This window comes from Schistosoma haematobium, chromosome 4 (assembly GCF_000699445.3).
Source record: "Schistosoma haematobium chromosome 4, whole genome shotgun sequence".
NCBI classification, from domain to species: Eukaryota; Metazoa; Platyhelminthes; class Trematoda; order Strigeidida; family Schistosomatidae; genus Schistosoma; species Schistosoma haematobium.
The window spans coordinates 20,944,158-20,965,422 of record NC_067199.1 but is presented as its reverse complement, the minus strand read 5'-3'; the positions used below and the strand labels follow the sequence as shown (position 1 = coordinate 20,965,422).

General features: G+C 32.2%; 1 protein-coding gene across 2 annotated transcripts; it reads right to left on the bottom strand.

Moving 5' to 3' along the window:
• Nucleotides 1-9,590: 9,590 nt before the first annotated feature.
• Nucleotides 9,591-19,255, bottom strand: MS3_00007625 (uncharacterized protein). 2 transcript variants are annotated; one of them, XM_051215939.1, is made up of 6 exons: nt 18,923-19,255; nt 18,722-18,889; nt 15,714-15,776; nt 15,407-15,677; nt 13,973-14,167; nt 9,591-12,294 (listed from the first exon to the last, which is right to left on the bottom strand). In XM_051215939.1, the coding sequence occupies exons 2-6, from the start codon at nt 18,750-18,752 to the stop codon at nt 12,231-12,233; spliced, it is 624 nt and encodes a 207-aa protein (XP_051066482.1). In that variant the 5' UTR covers nt 18,753-18,889; nt 18,923-19,255; the 3' UTR covers nt 9,591-12,230. The 2 variants fall into 2 exon arrangements, with proteins under 2 accessions (XP_051066482.1, XP_051066483.1); XM_051215940.1 differs by lacking the exon at nt 18,923-19,255 and having other exon boundaries at nt 18,002-18,752.
• Nucleotides 19,256-21,265: the final 2,010 nt, after the last annotated feature.

Below are 21,265 nucleotides of genomic sequence, written 5' to 3'. Positions count from 1 at the left end.
ACATATCGACAACTTTCCAAATATATCTTCGTACTCATCCATTCTTGAATTTTGATTTGACTGGACCGTTACCCTTCGATTATAAAATTGTGACGTACAAAAGCGTTCTCAAACATTGAATATCTGTAACATCTTTACTCCATAGTTTTGTGAGACGTTCGATCATTGGTGCATTACATAAATATACACCTATTACAAAATTTATTACATGATTACTTATTAGTTTACTTAGTTTCCAAGTGCTCAATCACCAAGTACCCGAAATAATAATAATAGTAATTATAGGAGTTCATCACATATTTTCGTTACATTTCAAATTGTATGTAAATTCAAGTTAAATTATGTACTAGTCAAATAACAAAGTTGACGTGTCGTAAGTTTTGAAGTGTTTACCTAGATATAAAAACATACTAGAATGAAAACTTTCAAGGTAAAATTATACAGAAATTGTAATTCAGTCTATCTACGAAATTCCATTTACGTTTAACTGATAATTTAATAATTTGAGTTTTTATATGATATAGTAAATGTTTGTTCTATTTTGTACTACTAAAATGTTCCGAATATGTTAAAAAGAACCACACGTTCATTGATATTTTAACAAAAATGAATATAGATTCTCGTTTAATTTAAGTAAAAATCACTAACATGAGGATAATAAAGTAATTAGAAAAGTCTGATATCATTCGCACTTCATAATATGCTGATAAAAGTAGAATTTTTATCCAATATCGTATTTACTGAAGACTTGGTGATACCGAATAACATGTTATATGATGGAATTCATAAAATTTAAGGACATCGGTAAGTAAAACTGTTCCATCAGTTTCTGGTAAAATGATTATCATTAGAATTAAAGTTCAATGACTTTGCAACCTAATTAAACATTTCGATTATCTGTGTGATCTGAAAACCATTTACCAGAACAAAATGCCATTTCTTTTAATGGAATACACATGAGAATTTCACTAGCCATTTTGTAACTAACCTTCATTTTCTTCGAAATTTGTTTTGAAAAAGAAGAAACATTTCAGACTCAAATTTATAACTCAGAATCAACGAAAATTGTTTTCTTTCCCAATGATTTGAATAGAAATAATCTAATGAGTAAATATAATGTTTTTGTATAACAATTATGATAATTCGGTTTTATGTCAAATTGTTATTCATTTCCTAATTAAAAATTACTTGTTTCTTAAAGATGAATTCTTGATCATTTTGATTTTCAACCTATACAAATTAATAATAATAACATTTCCCATGCTTTCAGTGATGTAACAATGTTGATGACTGGAGGCTGAGCTACTTAAGATATTTAAACAATTTCTCTTACCACTGAAATCAGAGACTAAGAAGTACTGGAATCAAAAAAATTAAATTTGAGCATCACATGATTATGAGCATTGAATTGTATTTGTTAACCTATTCAATAAATTATACTGTTTCACTGAACGATATCACTAAATATACCAAACTACATCGATTTGTACTGTACCACAGAGTTTAAGTTACATTTTCATATTAACTGCTTGGTTACAGCATTTAAAACACATGTCTGACAACAGAAGTCCCTCAAGGTTTCTCTTTCATTCAGTAATACACACTTATGTTCAAGTCATAACAGTACCCAATTTATAATTTGTGTGTCCAACTCATGTTCATATATATATTGTTTGAAGGTAATTGATATTGAGTGAAATTCGATTGCTTTAATCAACAAATTAGAATTTCATATTTTTTCAATTAATTCACTCAAAGTGGTTTCCACTACTCAATAACATGCAAAAATTATAGTTATGAATAGTTCATTCACGATATATTGACCTTAATTTAAAACTACAAATAATTTTAACTTTTACTAAACCATTATAATTTTAACATACCACATTTAATTAGTAACATTACATTTTAATCATCACTGAAAAATCATTTCCGATTGCGATTTGATGAGTACAGACTCCATAATACAAAGTTAATTCATATTAATTTAGATTTTACTCACATCGCCGTTTTCTAGCAGTTTATTCAAAATGTCAGGGTGTTTAGAAAATTTACCGATCACTTTAGTAATTGGTTCGTTAACGAGGTTACTTACATTTCTTAATGTTTCAATAAGGTGACACAATCTCTTTATCGATTTGTGGGTCACTCATCAACCGCTGAAATTAAGGCTTGACTAAAAAATCTTTAATTAGAGTCCACTAAAAGCATGTTCTTCGGTCACTTACTTAAGCATTTAAAAGTGATAGTTTTTAACTCAAACTTTTTCAGTGTACTATTCATATTTTAGGAGCATTTGCTTAATGTCTATAAATGCTACTTAGTAATATTCAGTAAATCCTAGGTTCAATAAGTGGCTTATAAATGCCCTCTATCAATATAACCTTAGGTTATTAAGATAAATTACTATTGGGCTAAAACCCATACTGTCAGATGCAGTAATCATTTTAAAAGTATAAACTGTGGAATTTTTTTAAAGTACACTTAAATTTTCAAAAAAAAGCTTTTGTCAGCGTTTAAGTTAAACTACATATTCATCTTTAGGGGAAACTTTGTTTTTATTCTGGGATAGACAAGATGCTAGTGTAGCTCCAAGATAAGCGTGTTGTGAACATAGTGTAGTGAACGAAAACACAAGTGGGGACAATCAAATAAACTTGGGTATAAAATTACAGAACATTTTAGTGAAATCTGAGAACCATACAGTAAATACTTCATTTACAAACTGTCAAACAATTGTCTCAGACTTCATTGTTCTTTCATTTCTACACCAATCATTCTTTGTTCTCGTTCTCTTTTCTTTGATCTGCTTGACCTTCTGCCTCCAGGCATTTTACTTTCAATTGATGATACATACTACCTATATCTGTCGACATCAGTAGCACACACCACAATGGATTTCACGCATTATTTAGTAATAAGTTTGTGAAGTTCATTTGTTGAATTCTCATCTAATGTTCATAGATTATAAAATTAAACAAAAATATAAACACATTCAATCAATTTCACATAAAATATTTCCAACTTTTTCCCAGATAATATAGGTCCTAGTTTTTTTTCCTTTTTAACAATAACAAATCTTGGATATACTATGACTCTATTTTATTAAAAGTTGAATGTACACTTTTGTCACTGTATTCTGTTCACATTATTCACTAAGATTTACGAAAGTTTAAAAAGTTTTTGAAGCTATTTAATATTCTCGAGAAACTTCAATGGGTACTTGGTTTCAAGGTGATTTCATTTTGTTAATTAACTCAAAACCTAATGGTATTCGGATAGTCACTTTTCACTTATTTTAAGCTTCTTAGGATAGTATAATATCAGCTTTTACGAGGATGGAATCTAACGCTTCGAAATTTTATTAGTAGACATGTTATTTAAAATAACAGGAACAATTTACAATAACTGGTACTTTGATGGTTAGGTTTATCCGTAATTTCTTCATTGTCCAATAAATCCATTGTATCTGGGCATTTTTGACCAGTTATATGTTCATTCCCGTCATACTACATATTGAAGTGTGGTTTCCGATGGAGATTTCATTTCAAACCCTAACTTTTACCATGTTCGTTTCTTGAACTGATAAATCGTCTGCGCTACATTGTTATGTTCATACAGAAAAGTTGTGGATAACTTTTACTGCATGAAATGAAATCTGTAATGGAACTTACATTCCAATATGCAACACTCCATACCAGATGAGCAAAACAAAAGTGATGTAGTTAAGACACTCACTGAACTTTGGAATTTTAGCCCTTTTTAACCACCTAATTTTTGGAATAGTACTTTTTGGATTTATGTGATTATATACCCTGGGTAAAATGAACGGTGTTTAATAATGACCATGTGATATTCTGAACATCAAGTGTATCAGTAATATTATACATTAGAAATAGTTGAGATTATTCGGTTAAATATAAAGTTTTAAATTATCTCTTAATTAAACGCTTTCTTACGATTAACTTCAATACATAAAGTTTTAATATCAGATGGGTTTTGTGGATATTATAGTAATTTCATTGGTTAAGATCATGATCCAGTTGAAGCTAAACCACCATGGAAAACCTGGAAGCACTGGACGGCCGTTTCGTCCTATTGTTGACGGTTATGAACTAACTTCTAAAAGTATTTTCCGAATTCGTAATTAAGTGATGAGACCATTTATACTTGATACCACCGAATAAATAACATATAAAACTTGAAATATTACACTCCGATAAAGTGAATAAACATATATGTAGTCATATTGCTGTGGGAATATCTTCGATTTGCTCACTTGTAAAATCAATAGTTTGCACTATTCGACAGATTTCAAATGACAAATAAGAAAACTAATCAGTCATATTTTTTCATCAATAGCTTCCCATCTGATGCCAATCCGTGGTGTGAACTATCATAAAATCGAACAATAATCCTTGAATTTAATATACTACTGTGTATAGTTCTGAGGAAAATTTACGTCCTTTGAATTATGGGTCGTATTGATCCTTATTTATATGTACATTCCCAAACGTACTCTAAACATAATAGAATAATCTCCTATAATTTTTTAAAAATATTTATTATCGTTATATAATAACAACATAGAACCGTCCAGTTTTGTATTAGCCTGGTTATAACTATATTCAGTCAGCTACAACGTAGGACCAGGCACATAGATGCATCGGTCCAAGTTGCCATACCTCACTAACACAACAAGACCCTTGTTGCTACCTTGACGTGGTGGTCGGACTTGCCTATCGTGATGAAACAACCGAGCTATAGTGGCTGGAACAACAGTTCCTCAAGGTCCTACCACGGCAGACAGGTTTGGATGAAGAGCGGTGAAAATAAAAGCAACAAACCCAAGGTCCGAAGGCGAGGTCGTACTGTTGACTGTACAGAGGTATGACAGCAGTAAGGTGTTTGCTTCAGACAACCAGCATCACAGCAATGCTTCCTTCCCACAAGGAAGGGAGGAGTTAGAAAAGGTTGACCATAAAAATTCATACCTCGCCTTATCTCACGGATATCCGTCTCCGGCGGTAAGGTCTCAACAATTACGGAGCTAACACAAAAATTACTCATAAAAAGGTCGTGTGTGACCGACCTCAAGCAGTAGTACCTTGGGAACTGCGGTCACGCTCTCAGGTCACTAAGATCACCTCTAATCCAATTTCCTTTTCAGGTACCTTCAGAAGAACCCTTCCACGGTGTGGGCAACCGGGAAGTGATAACCGCCCTCATACCTCTAACAACACTCAAGACCACTGTTATAACTATAGATTAGAATATAAATATTTTTCTTTTGAGCTCATAAAAAAATTCTTAAATAATTCCGATAAACAAAAGACAAATAATGTTTTCTATATATGACTAATTTACTTATATAAATTGGTTAAAGTTCACCTTTACTAATATTAATTGTGATGATAAAACAATTTAGGGCAAATGTTAGTGTGATGGGTTTTTTTTCATTTTTTTTTTGAAATTTCAACTTTACTAATTCTGCTTGACTATTCAAAATAAAATTCGGTTCTATTCAATTCTAAATCATAATTTGAACGATATTGTTGCACTTTGAGTTCGACATAATAAAATCATCATAAAGAAATATTAACCACATGTTTAAAGTATTGGATACGTTTTCAGAAATAAGTTGGTTGGAATATGTGTTGTTAGAAAACTGCTATCACTTTGTTTGTTTGTGAATTTTATTGTCGCATATGAAGATTAAACAGAAAATATAACTGTACATCGAAAATGACCTCTATAACTAATACTGTATTTTAAGACTGTTTCATTTCGATTATTTTTTAGGATCATAGTGTTTGGTGTAATACAGTAGAGATTGAACAATTAAAATCTGATAAGCAACACTATTGTTCTTACGTATCTATCTTACAAGGTTTAAGTTTGCAAGAAACTATTAACCTTGATTCTGTTCGAATTCTAGTGAAATATTACACATTTCTTATAGGTAAGTAGTAAAAAAATGCTTTGGACACACCATGTATGATATTTAGACTGGAAAATTTAGTGAATTTTAATATAGTTTCAACTGAGATGCTCATGGCATCTTTCATATTTTGACTGAAGACGTTACAAGTGAAATAGGAGAGTTCAAAAATAAATATGATATCCGATTTCAACTGTATTGTTTGTTGCTCCTAATCTTTTAAGGCAATGAATATTTCCAAGTTAGAGTCAATTTAAGTAATCTATTTTAACGAATATAAATATTTCTTATTATGACAGTAATTAATACACTCTTACTCAATTAAGTAAATGTTCATGATGAACAAATGTAATTATTTAATATTACAAAATAAAAATGGATTTTTAAGGTCAGTATAATTTGTTATTTAATACCAAGCTTTATATTATTAATCTTATAAACCCCGACCAATTTAATTTAATCTCACTAATCCCAATCACTTATTGGAAAATTTTTGTTTCTAACACTTCAAGGTCATTTAATTGATTTGGTTGTATGAGCCTATTTCTTGACACAGAAAAATACCTTTACAACAAGAAAGGATATGCATATGTTGAAAGAGTAGCATATAAAACCTTTAGACATTTATATTAAAAAAAAGCATTAACATATTTATCCTTCAAATTCATATAACTATTTATAAGAAAGTAAAGCTTGAGGGAATATAATTGAAAATGTTTTTTGCTTATACAACTTGCTATAATAAATATTCATGTCGTGTTTAAAACAGGTAAAATGAACATATGATCACAATGTGATAAAAAAAGAGCACATTATTTTTATGACTAGGTCTTGTCACTAATACTCATGTGTTGAATTTAATGTCTATTTACTGGGTCAACGAATATTCTGATTCTAGATTATTTGTATTTTATATTCTGAAGATTTTTATAAAATACAATATACCGCTCACTTTCTTAGAATAACCTAGGATATAATCTCTCAGTCAGTATCGGTTTCATTATTAAGAATATCGCAGCTTTGATGAAGTGAACATCAAATAAGCTGAAACATGTATAATATGTTTTCGAAACCTTTCTCCTTTTAACTTGTGCTTTCTTAGTTGACTATATTTTCCATTACTACTCGAAATAATTCCGAAATCTTGAAGTAAAGAGTCTGTTACTGTAAAGTCATTGAGTTAAGATCCAATATTTTGTATCTTTTGCTAATTAGAATCAGTTTGTGGTTTAGTACGACAGTATTTTTGTATTTCAGACGAACCTAAATAACTTTAAAATCCTAAATAGATCACCAAAACAATACGAACTCCTTCTTAAAAACAGATTATTGATGTATGGTGGATTCCTATTTTTCAATTTTGTATTCGACAGATGTGACAAACCTCTAAATAACATCCAGGTATTTCAGTACATTGATATTACTTCCTAATTCCAACAGTAAAATAAATGTCTGTGAAAATAATATGCACTGAGTAATTAGGTCTTAATTAAGAAACAAAGAATTTATTTTGACCGTTATATAAATATTGCCAATCTTTTCTATATTTTGACTTCATAAAACATGAGTCTATAAATGTATGTGTTAAATAATAAAATGTCATTTATACTTAATTGATTCCCTAAACAATTTTTCCGCGACGTCGTAATCTTCCTTTACTTTACAAATTATGATCAAACAATGGAATAAATGAAAAATCGGTTGTTATGGAAAACAATCTTGTGCAAAATGAACATTAGAATAAATTTATTGCAAAATATGGAAAAGAACATCTTGAAAATCATAAATAACCTTTCAAGATACCTTTCTTTATCCTTCTTCTGTTAAAGGGGGATGGTATTTCAAGAAGAATCGATGGAAGGATCATGGTAGCATTCATTAGAAGATTTACTGTGGCTCAACTAGTTTCACTATATAACACCAATTCTTCGTTATACTATTGAAGGAAGGTCAATACCTTTTCGAAATCATCTCCAACTGCACCTATGAATTTACACGTACCCGAGGTAGAAAGTATATAGGAAGGATAGGGAGAACGGTTTCTAAACACGTTCCTAAGAATCGACATACGAAAGTCAATAGTCTCAGATATTTTTTGGGATTGTGGACATAAAGTAGATATAAGAGATGCATATAAAATACCTAGGAAACAACCAATAAAAGTTTAACTCCGTTTAGAAAAGGTAATCGATAACTAACATTCTTAATTTGGCTTATGTATACAGAAGAAAAATGTGATTAGCCTTTTCCTGACATTTTGACTGACCGCTAATCAAATAATCTTTTAATTTATTCTAAAACTTTTCTGTCTTCCAATTTTTTATTTCTTACATAAGCACAATCATATTCGCATGTTAATTTAACTTTGTTTCCAATCATGTCATCGCCTATTAATTTCATTACGCTTACGCAATCCTTTTGCATCTTTCTTACGATTATTCGTAACTATAGCATTATATATTCTACTCTAAATTACCACTTTTCAACATACAAATACGCGCCAACCTCAACCATATCTAGTCATGTATTGTATGTAGTACTCTTATTATAATTTTTTATTTTCATTTCGGACAGTTATGTAAGCTTTACTAACGTATATTAAACCTTTGTGTATGATCAAATAAAGTTGTAATTTTAGGTTATTTGCAGCTAACGAGAAGCTATGAAATATGATAATTCCATTTTGTTCTGCAAACCTTGTTCTTGTTCGATATACAATAAGAACAAATTGTTCTAACGGCAACAAATAAAGTTTTACCCATAAAGAACTTCGTATTGATGAAAGAACAACAGAGGTACTGTTTATTTAGCAATTATCTCTCGAATCCCGGTACTTTTCTGAAGAATACACGGTTGTTTTAAGTAGACTGGCTTTTTTTATTACACTTCAAGTACATCTAATAACCATTATCATCTTGAGCACAATTTAGACACTAATATCTATTTAGTACGTCGAGAATTTATAATTGTAATCAAAATGACATTTAGCTAATTCAAAAGTAAAATTTACAATATGAACTTGATTACACAGTAAAATAGAACTTTTCCAAAACCACCTAGTGATAAGTAACTACTTATTACTAATCTTTAGGGTATGTTAGCATGATTAATATTAGTCATTAGAAAGACAAAGATTACAACGCCAAGGTATTTCAATAATACGTTGATAATCATGCATACGTACAATACAAATTCTCATAAAATAATAATCCCTGAGCAAGTCTTTTCATAAATTAAGACAGAAGTATATACCAAAAATAAGATTCAGGATACATGCACATAGAAACGTCCATATGATCGTTATATTTATATAAGAAAAACAATGTAATTTGACATATGTAACCTAAATTACACTTCAATTAAATAGAAAAAAAATTCACTTTCAAATCTTTAATCCCAAAATTATTGATCGAAGGCATAAATTCTTACCAAACTAATAATCTGTAAAGCACCATAGTATTTTAATTAGTTCAAAAGCGAAGTTCATGCAGCACAAACTTAAGAAAAAATGGTCAATTTAAAGCAAGTAATTTCGGTGTTGAATTCGAGGAAAATATTTAGATAGTCGTTTTTACAAAAATCAACGTTTATATTTTTTAAATGTTAATTGATGTTGAGTATATAACAACAAGTTTGTTTAAACTCTCTTGGAAAAACAACCGTCTTAGTGTGATATTTTAGTAAGTCCCAGCAAAAATGGAAAACTAGGAATTACATCCTATACAACCTTGTTACAAGTATCCTACAGTAGTAGCTCGCAAATTCCCCGAGCGAAGGACAAACGACCTCCATTGATCAATCCAATACTCATATATGTGCGTTTTTTTTGGAGCTAAGTTATTCGAGGGATATTTATTCACTTGTCTATAAGCACCCATACCCCTATATGGACCAACAAAAATTACCCAAAATTAGGTGTAAATTTCTGTCATCAATAACAAACCTAATCCATTGAAGTGCATACTTATATTTTTGCGTTGATAAAGCACTAGCTATATCTAAACAAGTGTGTGATGAGAGTTCATACAATTGTAGTCATCACCATGGCCCTAATTTCTCATTCTTCTTTACCGTTTGTCTATTCATTAAAATACGCAAGTTTTATCCTTCTTACCTTGACTTATTTGCCTTTGTATAGACAGGCAATCACAATGTAATTTAATCTTCCTATCTACAGAAAGTGCGGGCTTGACACAAATAAAGGACTAAAATCGATTTTTAGCAACAACAGAGAATTCCTCTATCCGAAGTGAGATTACTGACGAACTTAAAAATATCTCAACTCGCGTGAAGAACATACATTTAGAACAACTGACGCGAATAAGTTACACTTGGTTCAGATCACTTAAGAGATACTATTCACGACTTAATTATATACCCATCTTGTGATGAGTATTTGAGGAATTATATTCTGCTACGTAACTGATGAATTGCTGTATAATGTAGTAAACACAAGCTTTTAACCTCGATAGTTTGGAATATCAACTATATTTATCAAAACTACAAAATAAGTATCGTTACGGTCAATTGAATGACGATAAACAAGTAGATATGTTTAGCGATAACCATTAGGAATAATGTTATAGTTGATATCAAGAAGTCAATGAGAAATGTATTTTAAGTCGAGCTTTTATGATGATTGCATGAAGATGCTATGAGTTAACTGACTTTTACAATCGACTTCTGTGAAGATTAAAATGCATGAATGAATAAGGAGTCCAGGTGTTGAGACTGATACAACATTCTTTGGTGAATTTTTTACGCTGCTCTAACTAAAGCCTATATATCATCATGTTGTCATGAATGGATAATAAACATTAAATGCAATAATGATTATAACATTTTTATTTTGCACGAGATCAACAAAAAAAGATTAAAGGGACTTGATTGCACAGTAAAATGGAACTTTCCGAAAACATCCCTGAACCACTTGGTGACAAATTACTTGTTACTTATCTTTAGACTATACTAGCGTGATTAATATTAGTTACTAGGAAGCATCAGATAGGCATACATCAATTAGTTCATCAAATGATAAAGAACCTGAGTTACACTTAAAGATGTTTTCTGTTTGGCAATTTATACAAGTCAAACCAATATTTATAAGACAGTACATATCGACAAAAGAAACACATTAATTCCGTACACACCACACATAAATCACAAATATTAATTACTGTTCATTAGAAAAACAACAAGGAAAGTGTACACCAGGCGATTTGAGAACAATGCATTATCAACTGGATTGTTTACATCTGCATGTCGGCGCAGTTTTAAACAAAGAACGATCAATACGGTGAATGTTTGTTTCAGAAACAGTGCAAGAAATAACTATATATAGATATTTAATTGTACAAGTTCCAGTCGTCACTGATATTTCGTGATATACCAGCTTAGGTGAACAGTTACCATCAAGATGGTGGCCATACGCAGTAAAAATCATACATATACCAACCCACTAATTAAACATAATCATCATTATGAAAAAAGGAAGCATTGTTATGTAATCTCTCCTAAAAGTTAATAAAGTAGGAATAGATTGAGTAAACCACCAGTATGAAGGAACTTTTAAATAAAGACAAAAAGGAACAGTAAAAATATTCTTTTCTGTAAAAAAAAAAGATAATCATCATAGAAACAAATATTGACGAAGAGATAATTTAATTAATCTTTAGAATAGTTAAACAAATAAGCAAATGATCCCATTATTAATTATCTCTTTTAAAAGAACATTAAGAAATAAAAGTGAAGATGATAAAATATGACGAAAGTATGTTTGCATATATTAGAAAAAAATTAACAATAATAAGAATAATAATATTGCGCAAAAATATTCAAACTTCTCTGACACAAATAGAAAAATTAAACGTTCATTTAAATAAATGAAAATATAAAATATTGATAATGACAAAAAACAAAGAATGTGAAAGTAGTTACGTTCATGAATACAATTAGTTTATACTCAACTTCTAATATATTACTGATAATTAAAGGTAATATTTAGTATGCAAAATAAAGAAACCACAAATGTGTATACAAATATATGTGCGATGAAGTTTGGAGTTAATAACGAAAGAAATATATTTATAATATGATTAAAGGCCAAAAACACCAATAATAATCAACCACAACGTTAAACAAAAGGTAATTAAAGGAAAGAACAAAACGAAACCAGCAGAAAACCTATTTCACCTTTAGTACTTAATGTGAGTGTACAAACTGATGAATGAATTTTATTGTAAAAAATATTTTTTGATTAGTCAAATCAAGTGATTATTCACTGTGTGATTTAATCCAAAGGTATGTTTAGTACTTTTGTGAACCTTGCACGTTTTCGGATGAATAAAAGCATGCTATGAATAGAAAAATAAACAAAACATTGATAAATCTTGATTACTATTATTTTATTTATTTTAACACATAGATATTGGTACAAGGAGGCACCAAATAGATATGCGCCACATAAATCATTCGATTTGTGTGAGGGCTGTGATACTGCCCGGGTGCCCAGACCGAAACAGGCGGTTTTCTCAGGGGACCACACCCTGAGCCCTTGACCTTAAGGTCTGACCGACAAGGCAGTGGAGCATCATGAGGAGATGCAGTCCCATGGTAGCCGGTGACCAACGATTGGTTCATACGCCATTTGTTCCTTCAGGATACTGAACCCCATGTGTACCATTGGTTTGGAGTCCGGTTAAAGCACCGGACATTCGCTTTTCGTCCTCTCAATTTCGTAAACAAAACTCCCGCCACGGGAAGGCAGTGAGTAGGACTTCCCTGGCAGAGGCTGTATACGCGTGGCCGTGTGAGAGCATTTCGAGAGGGAGGGAGGGCCCATCCCACTCTCGGCCATACCAGGGCATTTGGGGGAATATATTGAGGTACAAATTTTAAAGAATTATGTTGCATACAGTTGTTAAGAAGGCAATTAAAGAAAAACTTTCTACAAACAAATAGAAACATAAACGTTTCTCGAAAGAATTTTTTTATTGTAAACATTCGTGAGCTCTATTTACTGCTTACTAGATGTTTACAAATACAGATAAAAATCTAAATACACGAAAACAACGACACACTGAAGTAGACCTAAAGATTACAGTGCGAAAAATGAAGAAGGCTGTTGACGAATAAATTCCCGACATGAAAATATCTCTTAGTATGTAGGTTACTTGTTCTACGACCAATTAAGACTAGATTGTTAGATATAGATTTTAGGCATAGTATCAGAATTTAACCTCTTTCCTTCATGCTTCATTTAAAAATGTATAAGTATTATTCAGACGTCAGCAATTATTCTTTTTATACTGTTCTACTAAGAAATAAGTACATATTGATAAGTTCTCTGAAATCGAAAGCTTCATGCGCTAAAAAGGGAGTACACAAACAGATTTTAGAACGCTGCATCACTGGGTAAAAAACTACTATTTTTGCAATTTGGCCTTTGAGTTCTATAAAATTTCCGCATTTCAAAATTGTAATTTAAGTAGATGTACATGCACACAAGTTAATCTATTTGTTACATTACAATCTTATTAATTTATATTACACCAAGTTTGCAGACCATTTTTTCAAAATAACTGTATTAACGACAACACCTTTTAAAGTTACTTTTAAGTAAAACTATAACCGATCCGAGGAAATATATGACTACAGATAATTGATGCATATTCAACAGAGTTACACTTAAGTTATGACATCCTATCAAAGTAGTTTCAACACAAGATAAAAGATAACTATGATGTTTAGATTTGGTATAACTTTATGGATGTTAAATTAATTACTATATAACTGGAACTATCAACTGTGTTATTTTTAGATAGTTCTTACGGATGAAGTTTGAGATATTCCAAGATAGTACTACACTTTGTGAATCTGACTGATAACAAAGCTATAGATCTGAACACGACTTGTATCTGTGTACCATGAAGCGGGTTTCTCATTTACGATGAATGGAATTTAGTTCAGATCCATAAGTATAATAACACAACGAACCAAATATATCCACTCAATAAATGATCTAAAACTTACGTAATTGCTCCCAACAGGAATGTAGTCGCATGGCTTAATATATTTGGAATATGATCAAGCAACCAACCAATGAAACGCGATTTCATAAAAGCCGAGTTGCGTAGATACCACGAGCCGTTAATTGGAGATGAGCAATTAGGAGGACTGGATACGCTTTCTTTAGAATCATTTGTCTGACATGCCAGTGCAGTGTACCTTGAAAATTCGGAAAACACCAGTGATTGATGATCAATTCACGATTATTAGCATGCAACTTAACAACGAAGGAGTTGGATGTTAAGCGTACTTAATGTGCAGCAGTTAAGGATAAGGACTAGAGTTTAAAAGTGATCATTAAGTAAGATTCGAATTTCTCTTTTCTCAATCCGGAATCAAGTGCTAAGAACAATGAGTTAGTTCAGTAACTGAAAAGAAGAACTTGTGATTATTAATTAGCAAACAAAAGGACATTAAAAACTAAGTTAATGAGAAAGCCAACCTTGAAAAGAGTATCTTATATTTTAATGACACTTTTTCTATCGATATTAAACAACACGTTTCAATAATACACTTTTTGATATAAATTTAATCACTTTAATGTATGCATTAAAAGCGTGACAGACGGAAATTCGGGTGTTTTCATCTATTTTTTTAAAAATGAATAACAACAATCTAAAGAGTATCACTAGCAAATTTAATCACATGTAAACCTAGGCCTATATATTTATGAGCAACAGGATGAAACAATGACGCATATTTGTGTGCATTGCTTATGTATGCATATGGATCGATTACTTGTGCATACATTTACAAGAAGTATTATTGACATATCACTCCGAAGAAAAATAATAGTTCGTCGACCACAGAAAAATGTGTTGTAGTTAAGGATTAATTGGGTTCACACATAAGCGTTAATCATTAGTAGTTACTAGTATATAAATAAAAATCACAATTTAATTACCATAGGTCGACATAATAGATTGACCACTTTCATATTTTATTCACGTCTAGAATATGTATTAACTATAGCATCCAGAGCTGATGGAAACATAGTCTCTACTTGATTCCAACACAACGTTAGATCATAAATTTTAATTACATTTAAGGTTGGATGACTAGAATGTGACAATCACAAAGATAAACAGTGAAAAATAATCTAAAATGTCGTAGGTCATATATAACATTAAATGCATTAAATGCATCAATGGACTGCAAACACAACCGTTTATCAAGATACATTTGACAGCGATGACACAGTGTAGACTAAAAAAAAGTTTTGGTTGACTTAACACAAACTAATGTCTTTGGGTACGCCAAATTCTACTTACAAAAATACAGATTGGTTAATTATTTTATGAATGACAAATATCACGTATACAGTATGTAAGAAGTTGATTCCTTCCTAGCTTTATAAGGTGGGATAAAACGTTAAAACTACGGAATATATTGACTTACGCTCCAATTTCAGGTCGACTAGCCCATTCTCCAGAGCTTGTAACTGGAAAGTCAGTTGGAAAACTCGCAGTGGGGAATTTGGCCATACTTATATTTTGATACGTAGAGTGAGATTGTTCAGATGTATCACCACTGTGAAGTTCGTCGTGTGATAATGGGCTAGGCAGAGAACCATCGCTTGCTCTGTCTGAATGTTCTTGGGCTTCTGAGAGGAAGAGACTTAGTAACCTTTCTTCAACTATGGTATGGAGACCCCCAGGCTCCTGGGAACCTAGTGTCTGTGAATTAATACTGAGAACATGGATACCTGGATAACTAGAACCATTTTGGTTGTAACCCAAACTTTGTGGAGTGACTTCTATCCAGGAATCTATCCATAACACAGAGATAAATACATATTTAACATTATTTATTATTATTACTGAGTGAACTTTATGAAAAAGACTGAATTTCCTTGACACTTTCAATGTATCAGTAAACAGAATTAATTAGGGTAAAAAATCTGTAAAGACAGCATTAATCTTGTTAGTATTTACACATCAATAAGCAGTACCGATTTTTGCCGAAGCAAACTAAAATGTAATCACTGACTGTCTACTTACTAACTATATCTCAGTAAGACTAGAGTACTATGAAAAAGTTTGGATTATTTATTCCGTCAATGCAAGTGAATTTTGTAAGAAAAAAAAAGTAAAAATAGACATCCAAAGGTAGGATAGGCTTTTATTAACTCGTGTTCCACCATACTTTCCAATCTAATTTAAAATGACGCCTTGAATTGTTTCGTGACCAGGAACGGGAAATAAATTTGATTATTTACTATTGACTTATTGTACTAAAAAATTAATAAGGTAACACACCAGGCACCTGGGTGTAAGCTACAATCTAAGTGTGAGGGCTAATGATACTACCCGGTTTCCCAAACCGAAGTAGGTGGGAAAAAGTTTAAACTTCGGATCTAGTAGCTGAACTCCAAAAGCTTTAACTACTAAGTAACCGCCTAATAAGCATATAGATTATGAAAAAGGATGTTTTGAATTTCATTTCACTTTGTAATAAGATACAGTGGGGTTGAAGAAGGATTATAAACCTTAGTTTCAAATTCATTCGTTTACATGATGCATCAGTTATTTCGACGAGAAACAATAGATGCAGCCACGATATTACAATCTTACATCTGTGAAACAAATATGGATTAGTTCAGGTTACTGCTCTTTATTACACTGGTACAACAAAGTGATGGGAATTCATTTATTCCGGAAGTCTACTTCAATAGTTGAGTGATTATAGCCTCACTGACTTAACGTGACGATGGTTTTCATAAAAAAACGGACCCAGAAGGGTTCTTCAGTTGACAAATTGATTATAAACAACTCATGCACACAACCATCCAGAAACCTAAATAGCTTCATTCCTATTTATTTATAGTACACAGTTTTGGTACAATAGGCCACAAAAAACATGCCACACCATTTAAGTAATGACTTTGTGAAGGGTCATAAAACCGATGAACAAACAAAAATAATACTGATTATCAGATTCAGCTCAGTCAAAAAAGAGCCAGGACTATTTAGTTAACTTTATCGCACTTCTACGAATTTCGTTAGAGTAACCCTTCGGAAACAATGATGCAAAAACCGAGTTGCGGAATATCCTTAATCAATAACCCACAAAAAACTGACTACTACGATGATTTGTATATTGAGTTAGCACCATGAAGGCGCAGAAAATAGAAATTGGCATAAACCACTTTGGCTTTTTTATAAGTAGATTTGTTTTGTCTGCAACGCATCACCGGCACTCAAACTATCCGACTATAACTCTTCGGTTATTTATGCACATTGCGGCTCACCAAAAACAAAAGGTTCAGACGGGCTCCTAAAAATTTAAGGAAGTAACTTAAAAGCACCAAATACTGGCTGAGTGTATCAAGTTTGGATAGTCTATATATCACCTCACAGTAGGACAAGGTTACCTACTTATTTGAGATAGATAATTCCTTCTCCAGGTAACATCACCACATGAGTTCGCTAATGCTTCCAGAATGCCATCAAAACCCGCCGGAGTGTGATAAGACTAGGAAACCCTGGTTACGAGGATTAGTAGCCAATAAGAAAAACTTGAATTACTAGTTGCCAGTGTGACACACCTGATGAGGTCAATCCATTGCCCTATAAACTAAACTTTTAAATTAGTGGTCTAAGTAGTTTGGAGTATCATTTCCAGCGCAAACTATGACAATCCAAGAGATGAATAACTTGGTTCAGAAATATCCAATTACGAAGCATAAATACATTATTATGAACGAACATATTTCACACCCTTACAGTCGATCACTACCTTTCTCATTATGATTTTTCTTATTACTCATGGATTTTTTTAGGAAGCTATGTTAAGTGTAAACAGCTTACAGTTTTTAAGTAGCTCCTCAATATGTACGATGAATAAACTACTCAATTAGTCATTAAAGCGAATTCCAAGACAAATATGTTTTGATGCAAGTTGTTTTACTTCACCATACACAAATTTATTTTATTTAAAAATAAACCACACACAAAACTAACAAAGCAAAAGGCAGGGGGATATAATGCTTACCAATGAATTCGAAATCAGATACACAGAACAGAACTGAATGGTCTAAGATGGTCAGTCAGTTGGTTGATCATTACACTCGCCCTTTAATTAAAAGACAGAAATCTCACCTGACCTAAAATGGGTGTGAGTTCGACTAGGCTAGCTGAGCTGCCAGAAACCATTATCCGAATTTGTGGCGAGACTGAAATGTATGAATGAACAAATGAGATTGAAGAGAGCAAATCTTGGGGCGGATTTCACTCATCCATATGGCCAAATAGCATTTCAGCATTAACAACGATGTCGCTTTGTGATGAAAACTCTAGCTCTAACCCCTAACTATGACTTTGAACTCTCAGTCCCAGCCTTGGTTCCTCATACTAGACTATAACTCTCTTTTGACTCTAGTAAAGTGAATTTTGTTAAGATCAACTTAGCATCGATTAAAGGTCGTTACAGACTCACATAATTCATCAAACAGAAACCTACTAGGTTTAGTGAGTTGCACTACTGCAAAATGCATTTCCTGTTATAAAGTTTGTGAGTTAATGTTCACGAATACAAGTTATTACGCTCATCTAACAGGTTACACCATAAACTGGTTGGATATGAAATAACGTAATTCAGACACAACTAACACTGAAAATTTTGTTATTTATTGCCACTAATAACTCTCAGAAATAAATCCTTATCAAACCAAAATTATTGACATAGAAAGAGATCTAGACCATAAGAACCTACCGCTCAGATCATGCGAGTCCGAGGGAACCATTGGGACCCAGATTCCAGACGCCCCGCCGAAAATGGTGGCAATCCAAGGTCTTTTGTATACGTTTCAAAATTCAAAAGTTGCAAGCAGAATAAGATAATCGTTTGTTTCCTGACACCTGTATCTTGTTATTAAGAGAGCTATCTTGATTTCGAAAGATTGTGGTGTCCTACAGTATGAGTAGTTTTGTCAACACAATAAAATGTATTATAATCCCTCTGTTTATGAGGTATTTTCATAATTATTTCTGCATTCAGTAAATATTATTCAAATGTATCAGCGGTCAATACATTTCACTAGTCACTTAAATGATACTTTCGTTGTTCTCTGGCTCACCATGTCATGTCTTGTCTTAATTAAGCATTACACTTTTGTTCTAGCGGCAATAGCTATATTCTTGATAATTTCTGATTGATTCACTGATTATCTCTAGGGAATAAAGATCGTCTATCCCATTTGGTTATGAAGAATACTGCTGTTGGAAACTTTGATCACTCATCTTTTTGTGTGAATTGACGAGTGACATTTTGTAGGATTATTGAGTTTTCGTACCGTTGTCATATTGTAGTTAACTGTTCATATTCAAAGCAAATTAAACTTAGTTATCCACATTTTAGTACCTTTCGACTGTATATACCTGATTCGAGATCATCCAAGTGTTGTAAATTCGTACTTTTTGTTCGTCTCTTTATTTTATCAAGTACCACATGGTTACCGAGCTGTTGTGTCTCTGATTTTTCAGGTCGGTTGGTTCATATCTATTGATACAAAGTTACGAGGGTTATCGACGCTGTAGTTTTGTCCTCCACAATATATATATATATTGTTGTTTTGGGTGTTATTACTGAGTTTTCATTTATATAAGACTTCGTGTTTAACTATCATTATATTTTGATTGAGACTTCCGTTTGGGTCACCATGACATTGGTAAGCAGTTTAATATTCATAAAATCAAAAGAAAAACTTCAAACAGTACAATAACCAAACATCTCTTTGATACAGGACATCAGGTTGATAGCTTGCAATCATTCAAGGTGAATTTTTGCTCAAAATAAGATGGTTATTAATTTTTCCTTGACTTGGTGAACAATACGCTGATGTTATCAACTGAGTTCTATTCATTTTATTCCTATCAACGTTTGCTCATTATGTAACCACTTGTTTCTGGCTGTTTGAACTGTCGTCACGGTAGGGCCAGCGAAATATCACTATGCCCTAGCTAAATCATCCGCAGTTGGGTCATTGATTATCGAATAAATCATCGATCATCGTCGAGGTAACGGTCAACCAACGCGCATCACTTAATCGTACGCCACGGACTGGCCCATGCGGCAGTGGTCGTACTTTCGCTTGTATCTACTTTAATTAATATATTTCTGTAATAACATCCTCTGTGTTGTACAGTCTTCAAAGCACCTATGGTGCCTTGATACGTCAATGGGGTAGTCCACATAAGGTGCTGACTACGAGGTATGACTTCGACGTTAGCCAGTTTGTCACAACATTCACGTCTAACCCGAGTATGCCTCTAATCATTTCGACATAGATCATCTACGTTGGTTATCTACATTACAATCAATGTTGTAGTATGCACTTTTGCAGAAAGTACATTTACAATATTCAGTCTATTACATTTATTTATACCCTTGCTATGCTTCAATAACATGTCTTCAATATAACTTCTGGTCAAACCCTTCCATGTAAGTAATTTAAACCCATTAAGTAATCATGATTTTTTTAACGTCACAGAATGTAGGTAGCTGGCGAAAACAAAAGAAGTAACATAGATTCATGTTATTCTTCTAGAACCTTTGTTCTTGCTTTTTAAATCAAGTCACCAGAATTATCTACCTGAACACATATCGATGCTTGTTGTTGATGAATTCAAGGACATGGTGGACGTTCACTATACTTCCATTGGTTTCCCTTACTACCGAGAAATATTATTCCAGGCTATAACAGACAATTATAACAAAAAGTAATCCATTCATAACTTTATAAAACTAATGATAATAAGTAACGAGTAGCTATGGTTTACGTGCCATTCGTGAATGCAAACACCATGCTTTCCTCATTATATATTAGTGAATAAATTATAGTAAAATCCTCAGTTCTTATGAGTTCCTTCCATTCATACGCCCATTAATATATTCTCTACTTCTTTTACTTAACCTGTTTAAATACACTTGCATAACCATTCATTCAGTAGAAACAAAATGCATCTGAACAATCATACCTTAATTTTTCCGTCATAAATGACTCGAATCCACCGGTCATAAACACCCCCTATTCTGTGCTTCGCTGTTTTCCTGCTCCCCCTTTTCTACATCATTGGGCTGCTATTAAATGCAACTCAATTTCGTAAACGTGACAGTCTGCTTAGGGACCAATCAGAATGAAGCGGGAATTATTATATCCGCCATCTTGATATGCAATAGCGGCCGGCTTTCTTCGTTTTGTGCATTTTCCGCTAGTTGTTTTGTATAGCTACAGAATTTAATGTTTCAGTGTGTTAA

What these genes read in the sequence shown, in the direction of transcription:
- MS3_00007625 (XM_051215939.1), bottom strand. Translation starts at nt 18,752, where the DNA reads ATGGTTCCCTCGGACTCGCATGATCTGAGCG. An exon ending in AAATGGTTCTAGTTATCCAG is followed by an intron (nt 15,678 to 15,713) that starts GTATCCATGTTC and finishes CACAGACACTAG; the next exon opens with GTTCCCAGGAGCCTGGGGGT. An exon ending in AGTCGACCTGAAATTGGAGC is followed by an intron (nt 14,168 to 15,406) that starts GTAAGTCAATAT and finishes CGAATTTTCAAG; the next exon opens with GTACACTGCACTGGCATGTC.